At 40.3% G+C, this 12,492-nt stretch overlaps 1 protein-coding gene across 6 annotated transcripts in view; it reads right to left on the reverse strand.

The window, feature by feature from the left end:
* The window catches only part of SUSD4 (sushi domain containing 4), a 162,881-nt gene that overhangs the window by 61,909 nt on the left and 88,480 nt on the right, over positions 1–12,492 (reverse strand). For all 6 annotated transcript variants that reach the window (XM_033937402.1, XM_033937399.1, XM_033937401.1 and 3 more), the window contains exon 3: positions 7,202–7,414. In XM_033937402.1, coding sequence (XP_033793293.1) covers positions 7,202–7,414 — 213 coding nt within the window. The remainder of the gene's footprint in view (positions 1–7,201; positions 7,415–12,492) is intronic.

Consider the following 12,492-nt stretch of genomic DNA (forward strand, 5'->3'; position numbering starts at 1 on the left):
GCTAATCAAAGACCATCATCAGAACACAATCTTCTAGTATAAGCAGGAAATTCTGTCATATGCATTATATATTCCAGGGTCCCAAAAAGAAAGCAGAAGCATAACAACTTAAAAAATAAAACTCTTGCCTGAACTGGCGGCAACCAATGAAAGTTAAATAAAGTCTATCTCTCCCTTACTGAAACCCAAAAATGTGCCTCACTGCCATATTCTGCAATAACTGAAATCATCTACATTGCCCAAAAGGTAATCTATCTAGTTAGGATTGATGAAATACCTAAATCAACATCTTCAGATGTTCCTGAGACAATCGCGACCTAATCTGCCATAAATGACGCCAACTTAAAAGACTCCATCCAAACAATACAAGGAATGTGGTATTCCATAGTTAGTGTGGAATATAACACATTGTGAAGGGAATACCCGCTCCATCCAACTTGGAATACTAGAAGGTAAATTCATAAAAGCTTAGGGGACAATTCTATAAAGTTGGTGCCTCCAATACTGTACGCCGAGCGTGAATTCTATAATGGTATATTGACACACAGATGCTGCTATAGAATCAGCACTTAGGACTAGTAAGTGGTGCTCAAAAATATGGCACCGAAAAAATCCACACAGAGTGCCATTCTATAAACGATGATCTGAGTTAGGCACAGTTTATAGAACAGTGCTTAGAGCCAATTTCCGGACCACATGTTAAAGAGCGTGAAGATTTATGTCAACTGAAACCTGGTGTAAATCTTGGCATGTAATTTAGGCGCAAAGACCAGGTATTCAGTAATTCTGCATACATTTTTAGTGAAAGCCCCTGACCCGCCCATGTCCCTCTCCCCCTTTTGAGTAGTACATGTTGCCAATTATTTATTTGGGGTTTTTAGCCCATACTCCCCAAGGAGCTCAGAACGAGTTACAAATTAGGTACTCAAGCATTTTCCCTATCTGTCACAGTCTATCTAGGGCAGTAAAAGATTAAGTGACTTGCCCAGGGTCACAAGGTGTGGGGTTTGAACCCACAACCTCAGAGTTCTGAGGCTGTAGCTCTAACCACTACGCCACACCAATAACTGATTGTTAGCATCCAATTATTGGTACCTATTGGTTTATTAGCCAAGTTAGTTGCAAGTGCATCTCAGTGCAATGCTGCGCATTAAAAACTGGGCATCATTTTGGGCGTCCAGAGATAAGTGTGCTGCATCTTGGCGCCTAACGTTTGGTGACAATGAAATCCAAATCCGTGAATTCTTTTTCAGAATAAACACTTTATGACATGGCTCCTTCAAACCCCGTACACTTGGAGATCTGAATTTCATTGTCAGTTTGTCATTTATCTATTTGGGATTCCTGATGCAGGCCCTTTAGCTGAAACATGGTCTGTGTCAAGTCCATGCTTTGCCACATGCTTTTATGATTGACGAGGCTGCTTTGTCCATGGGTTTTAACATTGGTTGCTAATAAAGAGAGGTTTGAAGACCAGGCGCGCTCTGCTCTTTTCCTTCGGACTTTTCTGCACAGAGCTTCCTACATCGTTTAGTGTTAAATATTTAATTGCTTTAGTTAGCTTTAGTTAGACAACACAAAGAGATTACTAAACTCCCTGTGGTTACTCATTTCCAGAAGGAAAACAGAAAACAAATTAAAGTTCACACCTTAGACAGTCTACAAATATTGTCGAAATAACAGTGGAATGGAAACTGCAAAGCATAAACCGAAACTAATTTATCGCAGCATGCATTCCATTATGGGCATGATTCTATAAATGGCACCTAGCTAAGTAGGCACCTAGGAAAACGGCACCTACCGCATGTCATTCAAAGTTAGGTGCTGTGAGTGTAATCGTGCCTAGTGGCGCCTAAATCAAGTTAGGCACTGGTAGGTGTGCACAACTTAGGAGCTGGTATATTAGGCCACGGTTTTCTTGGCCTAAAATACCGTCACCTAACAATCCATGACCAAATTCTGCTCCTAACCATGCCTACGTTCCATGTAGGCGCTGGTAGGCGCCAGTAGGTGCCTCAGTGTAAATGCTTACATCAAAGCTGTAGACGCCTACCGGAAAATTCAATCTAAAAAATTTTTTTTTTTTTTTTTTTAATTTATGCACTTTTCCAAAATATATATCTACAAAAGATACAGGACAAGGAACATATCAAGAAAAAAATAATACATATGTGATGATGATCTTAAAGTGGCCAAACAGGTTGAAAAGGTGATGGCGAAAGCTAGAAGGATGCTAGGTTGCATAGGGAGAGGTATGGCCAGTAGGAAAAAGGCGGTAATGATGCCCCTGTATAAGACTTTGGTGAGACCTCATTTAGAATATATTCCTTATCTAGTTGATTTGTATAATTCTGGAGGCCACACCTTCAAAAAGATATAAAAAGGATGGAATCAGTCCAGAGGAAGGCTACTAAAATGGTATGTGGTCTTCATCAAAAGGCGTATGGGGACACATTTAAAGATCTCAATCTGTATACTTTGGAGGAAAGGCGGGAGAGGGGAGATATGATAGAGAAAAAGCCTCAAAAATTTCAATGCAGCAGTAAACAGCTTCAATACTGTTTAAAATCCAAGCTGCTTATGTACTATCACTGGCAAAAAACTCCACCACCACTGAAAATTATCAAAAGGGTAATATACCCATCACTGTGCACAGGAAGAGCAAAAAAAGTTTTACTTAGCTTAGGACCATGGTCTGAAACGCCGTGCTGTGCTGGTAGAAAATGTCGGGCCAGACTGTAGATGAAAACACCACGGCACCATTTAGATGTACAGTCCAGAATCCATGCCCAATCCTCCAACAAGTACCTTGTTTCGCCTCTCAAAGGGTTCCTCAGGGAATGTATCAGCTGGAAAACTTCACTCCTCTTCCGTGCACACCGGCACAAGAAATGCCCATTGCTAAAAAGGAACTGCAGGATCCAACTTCTGGTAGCACTTCTGGGTTACAGCTTCATAGCAACAGTCAAAAAACGGTACATAAGCAACTTGGACTTTAAACAGTATTGAGGTTGTTTACTGCTGCATTGAAATTTTTGAGGCTTTTTCTCCACTGGTTTGTGAAATGGTTATCGGGGGAGTGTAAACCATCTCTGGTGAGTAATATTTTGTAGTTAAATTTTGGGATTTTTTCTATTACTCTTTGTTTTTTTCTTGAGAGATGTTTAAATACCTACGTGATGTAAATGCGCATGAGTTGAGTCTCTTTCATTTGAAAGGAAACTCTGCAATGAGAGGGCACAAGATGAAGTTAAGAGGTAATAGGCTCCGGAGTAATCTGAGGAAATACTTTTTTACAGAACGGATGGTAGATGCGTGGAACAGTATCCCGGAAGAGGTGGTGGAAACAGAGACTGTGCCTAAATTCAAGAGGGCCTGGGATAGGCATGTGGGATCTCTCAGAGAGAGAAAGAGATAATGGTTACTGTGGATGGGCAGACTAGATGGGCTATTTGGCCTTTATCTGCCATCATGTATCTATGTTTCTATATCAGGGGTGTCAAAGTCCCTCCTCGAGGGCCGTAATCCAGTCGGGTTTTCAGGATTTCCCCAATGAATATGCATTGAAAGCAGTCCATGCACATAGATCTCATGCATATTCATTGGGGAAATCCTGAAAACCCGACTGGATTCCGGCCCTCGAGGACCGACTTTGACACCTGTGTTCTATATACAAGCAAAAACAATCTACCATTAAGGTTATGCAATCTAGCCAATATCATGAAAGGAAGGTACTCAAAATTGTTAAGGGAATAATAGTAAAGAAAAACTAGGCTAATAAATTCAGTATCAAATGATGCTAATTTCTTAAATTCTCCTCCAAATAATTCAGTCATTTTTTGTGAAGTTTTAGAATTGTTCTAATTGTAGTGGGCCCCCAAAACCAAAATCTTTATTTTGAAAACTCAGCAAACATTTACCAGGAAATTTTTAAAAATGCGTATGTAACACCCAAAGCGACAAAGGCTTTACATTTAAGTTGTGTTGGCTTGGCCAGACCTGGAAACATTAACACCTTATCTCCTTAAACAACTGCTTCTTTATTCTTAAAGTATGTTTTCATGATTAGTGTATTGTCCAGAACACTGCGGCTAGGTTGATCTTCGCAAAAAGCAAATTTGACCATGTTTACCCGCTTCTGTCAAAACTTCACTGGCTTCCAGTGATTTCTCTTTAAATGTACCTGCCTAATTTTCAAGATCCTACATGGCATTCTTCCTCCCCTAATCCCACTATCCTGGAATTCTTTGAGACCCGACACTACCAGATCCGCCCACATGCTCAAACTATCTTTCCCCTCGTTAAAAGATGTCATGTATGCAGGTAAATTAGGGAAATCCCTTTTCTTCAAATTCACTGAGATTTGGAATAACCTCCCTGCCCCGCTGCTGAACCTAGGCTCATTCCAATTATTCCGAAAGCATCTGAAAACCTGGCTTTTCTCCAAAACGTAAAGCTAACTATCCTCTTCATAACCTCTAATTTTTTATTATGTCCTTCCCTCATTTATTGAATTTACCTGTAAACCGTGCCGAGCTCTATCTTTATGAAGATGATGCGGTATACAAACTTAAGGTTTAGTTTAGTTTATTACTCTCATTCAAACATAAAAGAGTAGACAGAGTCTGTATCAAATCCTGAGAGACTTCAAGAAATCTAGTAAGGTCAAATTCAGTTGAAACAAGTTGATCCACCCCTTGTTCAGCTGGGAGCTTTCTTTTAACAGGAACATAATAACAATTAGAAATAGATAATATATCTGCTTTCTCTAATCCTAAGATCTCCTTCAGGTATATCCTCAGTAAGATCTCAGCTGACAACAAATAGGTGATAGGAAAATTAACTTGGTTCCTAGATCTTGCCACATTTTTCATCATCTCAGTCTTTAAACATAAACTATAAGAATCTTTAACCACAGCCTGAAAGGCAGAAGCCTGCATTTCAACAGCTGACTACTACTACTAATTATTTATAGAGTGCTACCAGATGTACATAGCACTGTACAGAGTAACAAAGGAGACAGTCCCTGCTTGAGTGAGCTTACAATCTAAACAATCAAGACAAACAGGATGCCAGGGTAGGGGGTTACAGTCAGAGGGCATGGAATATGTTTATAAATAAGATGACAGCAAATACAAGTCCCAAAAAGAACGTTTAGGAAGATTTTACACAATCGCTTGCACTTTTACCCTTATAAGCTACAATTGGTACAGAAGTTACAACCTATACCATATAGCTTCTTATACCCCACAAATTTTAACAAGGATTCATTGTGGTTTACAATAAGATTCTTAAGTAATCAACAGATACCATATGAAAATTTATGAGTTGATGAAACTGTAGCCTCAATAAATAAATAAATTTTGGTTTTGTAACCATTTAAAATCAAGGAGTGTTTTTGTGGGCACCCTGTATTATTTGTAATTTGCTAGCATAGCCCTGTTTCATCAAGAAACCCACCCTGAAGCTCTGTAATAACAAAGCACCTGAATTAAAAGAGAGCAGGGCTGCGTGACTGACATGGCTGCAGAAGTTCCTGAATATGCGCAGGTCAGGTCCACTCCTCACTGCTACTTGAAGAGTCCGCATGGATACGAGTATTATGCAGTATCATGTTTCATAGACAGACTATGCCCCCAACATCAAAAAAACAAAGAAGAAAATATCTCCCTTTCTAAATGCACTGTCAAGGAATGACGAATTTCCAGTTATTCTGAAAGATAAATTTGTGGATAATTACATTGCAAGTAAATATGAATCAATCAATTACTGCCTACGAGTAAGTTTATTCCAACACCCCAATGAATTTCAAACAGCACACATGTAAAAATTATCCATTGATTAATCCCTTGAGGGACATAGAGCTGAACAGGACGTATTTGTCTTGCAGTAAGGATCATTTGGCTGGCAGCAAAATAATAAACTTTCTAGCACTATAGTCCTTTGCAAAAATGATGCTTAAGTGGAGGAGTTTAAACCAACATGTGGCAAGGCAGAACCACCCAGCAGGCAAACTGCTCCCGAGTGTGTGCAGCTAATTCGTCTGGATAAAACTGAATTCAGAAGGGAGGAGATGTAGCTTGGAAATTAGGACATACAACAATAAACTCACTCCATTAATAAAGTCAGCTGTGCACCAAAGACACTGTTTAACCAGCAAAAGAAAAAGACTCAGAACAATGCAGACGTGAACCCACACTCTACCACCCCCATACATCACAGGCAAAAAAAACTTCCGCTAATGGTTAAGTGCTTTCTATCTCAGAGCCGTTAACTTATTCAATAATTATTCGGGGGGGGGGGGGGGGGGGAGGGGGACTGGGTTTACAGTCTTTGTTCAGTTCCTCTGAGACCAAAATGATTGAATAACTTAATAATGATTACCATTTAAACTATTTTAATTAACTGGAAGGATTTTTCTTAATTGGAATACAACACATGGTGGAATACTTTGTTTGTATAGTAAATTTGAAAAAGTTTATGCGATTAAGTTTGGTAGTTTGAGACAGCTTAATAAGGTATGGAATTGTTTGCTCAAAGTTACAGACTGAATGCTGATATACTTAGGGGTCCTTTTATTAAGGCGCGCTAGTGCGTCTTAGCATGTGCTAATGCTAATGCGTGGAAATGCTTCCATAAGATATAATGGATGCGTTAGAATTTAGCGCGCGATAAGACACACTAGCGTGCCTTAGTAAAAGAACCCCTTAACTTATATTGTATATTGTGACACCCTTTGCCTTTACTCATTTAGATTACTATTTTATTATATTATATTGTTTGTTTGGTTTTATTTAAAAAAAAAAAAAAAAAACTACGTTGGAAGATAGCAATGAGCAGTGTCATACGCTGAAACATTGGGTTTTCAAGATATGATACTGCTCATAGTTGCTATCTTCCAACATAGTTTTTTTGTGATTGGTATTTTTCAAGGCTTTTATCTTGCTTCATTTAACCATTAGTGAAAGTTGATTTTTACTTGTGATGTATGGGGTGGTAGAGTGTGGGTTCACTCTACCACTCTTTCGCTGGTTAAACAGTGTTTTTGCTGCACAGCTGACTTTATTAATGGAGTGAATTTATTGTAGTATTTAGTTATTTTCTCTCCATTCCCTACTTTTTGAATGCTTGGAAATGAGGTCCGTTCTTTCATAGCATACCTTCTGGTAACTCCCTTCTGAGGCTGTATCAACAGACTCACCTTCTTCTAGGCACACAGGTTTATCGTTGGGTGTCCAGCGCAGGGTGTCGTTGATGTGTTTCACGCACTGTTTTTTAGAGAGACCTCTCAGCTTGTATCCTTCCTGGCACAGGAATCGAACTGTGGCATTTTCAAAGAACAGTCCACTACTAGGCTTCCTGTATCCGTTCTCTGGTACTCCAGGGTCAACACAGTAAGTTCTATCATCAAATCCTAAATGCACATAGATTGAACGGAAGCCACGTTAGTTTGGAAGTTATGGGAAACGTTCCTCTTACTGAATAAAAATGTCAAGAGCCAGGACTTTAACTACAGGCAAAGCTACAAGAATGGTGCACAAAGCCATTCACACCAATATCCACTCAGACCCGTTTCAAGTCAGTGATTTCAAACAGAGCCTCCCTGTTTGCTCATGTTTTTTTTTTTTTTACAAGGAGAACAAGAAAGAAGTAGAGATGACCAAAACATTCAAGCTGGTGCATAAAGTTTAATATAATCCAATATATACAGTGGTGGAACACATATCTGACACAGACCATGTTTTGGCTAATAAGCCTGCATCAGGGATCCAATGAGGGTCTACAAAATAAATAAATAGTGATACAAATACTAAAAACACATAAAATCAAACAATGCATAATAATGCACTGGACTTAAAATCAAAAACATAACTATACTTATCTCTGATAAATGATTCAAAGGGAGTATGACAAAAAACTAAAATACGTGGAGGGGCATAATCAAAAAAAGCGTCTAAGTCCCCTTTTGGCCTAAGTCCTTAAACGTTCAACCCAGAAGCAGGGAAAGTGTCCATAACCAAAACAAACGTCCATGTTTTGATTATGGCCTTCCTCTGCCTAAACGCCCAATCTCCACTACGTCTAAATGTACACCCACACCACGTCTACACTTTTTAGCCATAATGAAACAAAAAAACGCCTAAGCCCCAAACGTCCAACAGAAGGGCTTTTAGGCGAAGGAGGAGCCAGTCCTTCGCCTAAAAGCTGGATTCTGTAACCGGTGTCTGTCAAAAACAACACCGGTTACAGAATCCTCCCCCACAACGATCCAGGCCGGAGGGTGCCCAAGCCCTCCTGCCATGTCAAACCACCAACCCCCCCCCCGACACGATCGGGGCAAGAGGGAGCCCAAGCCCTCTTACCCCGCGGCAGCCGCGACCCCCCTGACTCAATTGGGCCAGGAGGGAGCCCAAGCCCTCCTGGCCCAGGCGACCCCCTACCCCCACCCCTCACTACATTACGGGAAGGAGGGAGTCCAAGCCCTCCTGCCCTCGACGAACCCCTCTCCCCCCAATGTCTGCCCCCCCAGAACCCCCAATCGCCCCCCCCAGCCGACATGCGATGCCCCAGCCGACCCCACGACCCCCCCACCCCCCTTCCCCATACCTTTTTTACGTTGGCCGGACAGACGGGTGCCAAACCCGTCCGTCCGTCAGCCCACAGAAGAATGGGGCCGGATTGGCCCAGCCGTACCAAAGCCCCGCCTACTGGTGGGGTCTAAAGCACCTGGGCCAATCAGAATAGGCCCGGGAGCCTTAGGCCCCTCCTGTGGGCAGGGCCTTAGGCACATGGGCCCAACCTGGTTAGGGTCATTTTATTAAGGTAGGCTAATCGATTTAGCATGCGCTACATTCGCAACTGAAGAGTGGCACTAATGGACAGGGGGCGCTGTGGCATGCTGTATTGGAATGGATAGTGTGCAAGATATTTTTGTTAAGCACGTTGTAGATTTTTTTCTACATATAAGATACCTACTTTTCATATGATTCTGGGTAAATCTAGTTAGTAATGCATTTGTGGAAGATAAGGCCTATGCCCAATTAAAAGTCTATGAAAAGTTAGGTACAAAGATATAAAAAATTTGAATATGGATTGCAGCCAAGGCCAGAAAAACACTAGAGATTAATAGTAAGAATAAGTATAATAATATTCTCTTATGTAATTTGCTGGATTAAGCAAGATCATAAAGGAAATTGGGTATATGTATATACAACACATTTGTAGAGGTATTAATCTTCCTCCATCTTTCTTTCTTTCTTTGTGTCTTTCTTTGTCTAAAATATTTCAGGTTCGCAACTAAAATCCTTGTGGTTTAATTGATGACAGATATTCCTGAACTAGCTAGCTCAGAGAATATCTGATCTCACATTACATTACTTGGTAAAGAAGGAAGCCCAGATCTCTTAAATGTGCTTTGATAATAATTATCATATATGAGATGAAATATGATGTGTGGCATGTGAGTCAATGTTGGGATCCCAGAATGTGTGTGAGGATATGTTTGATTATGTGTGTGAATTTTGGGTGTGTCTTTAAATATGAAATGTGCATTTAGAATTACTTTAAAATTTTAGGTTTTGAAAATTCCAGAGGCAACATATGGAAATTGTTAAGTTAAAGCCAGGGACACTGTTACCATGGAAATGCCAGTCTTTGAGAGGCCCAGGATATACAAAGGTCAACTAGTTTGACCTCTGGTATAGGAATTCTCATTAAGGGGGGTTGTATGGGTTTTCTTTTGGTGTCTGTGAAACCCCAGGCTGTCAGTGTTTCAAGCAATTTAGTCAGATAACTGTTTTGATTCAAATTTTTTAAGAATACTGGGAGAGGGAGTTTTCTTTGGGTATATTATGTTTTATGCATATTCAGAAACTGCTGTGAACAAATATATAATTTCTAAAACTTTTCTTTAAGCCTGGTATCTATAAAAGCTAAAAGGAATTCTATTATTTAAATAAGCTCAGCCTTCTTCAGTGATGAGCTGGTTGATCATTGGTAGACTGGAGTGATGTAATATTGATCATTGCGAGAGAACATAAGTGAATGCAGCAGAAGTTTGGTTGAGACCATTTTTATTCAGAAAAGGTGCATTTTACACGTCTGATTGTAATGTGTCTAAATTGTACAAATGCCTTTTGAAACAAGATTATTCTGTTAATTTTAATAAACAATATTTGATTGGAAATATTTGTACAATTATCATTATTCTCGGCATCTAAAGGCAGAGGTTCGGATAATACTCTGTTCACACCTTAATAAAAGGACCCCTTTGTCTTAGTAGAAATATAGGGTTACAACCTCTCCAGCCCCACGCCAGCTCTGTGATGTAGACTCTAAACGATGGATTAGGTGCATTAATTAGTAGTCAGGGGTACAATTTGTCCCACCATTCTTCTAAAAGTTTACGGATTTGAGGAATATTCTAGCTGGCTTTCCAGTGCAGAAAGCCAAGGGATGAATTATAAAGGCAAAGAGGTAATAAAAGAGAGAGTTTTGAAGGGATCCTTCATCTTGTACCTCTTTTCTGCCAAAATACGGTGATTATGTAGGATGCAAAGCTTCTTATTTGATAGGATCCCAGATGCTGACTTAGGACAAAGGCGCAGCCAATGTGAAGAGCCGCATCGAAATTGGAGCTCTGCCACCGCTGCACGTTCCCTCTGCCACGGTCCTGCTTCTCCTCTGACGTACGGGACCAATTTCACTGTGGCTCTTTTTCATATTGGCAGAGCTGCGCTGCACCTGATGGAAGGAGGGAAGGAACTGTGGGCCAAATCTCAGTGATTGCAGGAACTATTTGGCGAGCCAAATGTTATTACTCCGCGGGCCAGAGTTTGACATGTCTGCCCTAAGTAAACCCTAGGAATTACAATGATTATAGACCACGATTGTTATCAAGAAATAGATAACAAACCAAAAACGCCACAGCCTTTCTAAACAGAAAATAGGATGTTTTTTATTAGCAATCTAATATGATGCAGGAAGGAGCTCCAAATTATAGCTGTCTGATAAGGAAATGATGATGTCATTAACCTTTGAGAATTAACTTTTTTTGCAACTGGAAAATGTAAAAGCATAGTTGATAATTGTACCAAACCTGTAATATATGGCGGAGCCTTTCCATACACCATTTTGAATATACAGTATATAATAAATGTATTAAATGTTTCCTGTCTATATCTTATGTTGCATGCCACCATAGAATCAATGGCCTCGGGGGGATGAGGAGGGCCTTGGTTTCACTTTAGTATTCTTTTCAAACCAATGGAATGTTTGAGCACCACGTCATTGAAACCATCTCATCCCTCTCCTTTCTAGGCCAGAGACAGCATAGATACATATGGAGTAGTGCTCAAACTTGTGAGGAGATATGATAATGGTGTTGAGGGTGGTGTCAGGGGGATGGTTCCTTGGGCCTTGGCACTTGTGCAAGCCTCAGGGCAAGTGTATAAACCAATGTGGAAATGTAATTCTATTTACTATGTGTTCCCTTTGTACGTCATGGTCCATGGGCTTATCATGCCACTGAGGCTTGTGCACATCTGTGAAACTGAAAACTATGCCGTCAGTAGTTTCACTACCAGCAGGGCCTCCCAAGGTGGACAGGTTTCAGCAGAGATGTCAGACTAACGATGTACTACCCATCTGGGCAGCAGCAGATAGGCAGTATTGGAGGTGGAGGATCACGTTTGATGCGACAACGGTGACAACATCAAATTTATACTGTGAAGAAGAAAGGCCCAGCAATCTACTTCTTTATTCTGCTATTAAGACTTGATATCATTATCAAGTTATTAGGACTCAAACACAAGTTGATGGCACCTAACCTTCCTTTGTAAGAAGGTGAATACTGTATGTGTGTGGGTGGATGTTTGTCTCCCCACCATCAACCATTGGAATCTCTGCAAAGTATGTATCTCCACATTGTAAATAGCAGCTTTCTGAAATCAATGTTTACATATGTATGTGATATAAACATTTTAAATGCTTCTCTTTACACAGGGAGATACTTTTAAAAACACCCTAAGTGCACTATTTTGCTCCAGTATGTGCTAAAATTGTGTGCTCTAAACAAAATAAAATAAAAACAAAACAAAACAAAATGGGAAGAAATGGCTAAGGGTTTTTTTTACAAAGGCGCGTTAGTGGTTTAACGTGCAGAATACCGAGCGTTAAACCGCCTGCCGCGCTAGTACCTAACGCCTCCATTGACGAGGCATTAGGATTTTAGGCCGCCGTGGGGGTTAGCGCGTGATGAAATGTCCGACACGCTAACCCCCGTAGCGCGCCTTGTTAAAAGGAGCCCTAAAAATACAAAATTAAAAATTTTTGCAGAAGGCAATGTTTTTGTTGATCCTAAAAATCACTGTTCCCATAAAGTCTTACAAATTTGCACTTTTTGGTTTTCTTGTCCAGAGGATGTCATATACTTAAAACTAAAAAGGAGTGTACAGCAAACAGAACTGGGACCAACAGTTCTTTATTCAACAA

Source organism: Geotrypetes seraphini, chromosome 3 (assembly GCF_902459505.1).
Source record: "Geotrypetes seraphini chromosome 3, aGeoSer1.1, whole genome shotgun sequence".
In the NCBI taxonomy this organism is placed as follows: Eukaryota; Metazoa; Chordata; class Amphibia; order Gymnophiona; family Dermophiidae; genus Geotrypetes; species Geotrypetes seraphini.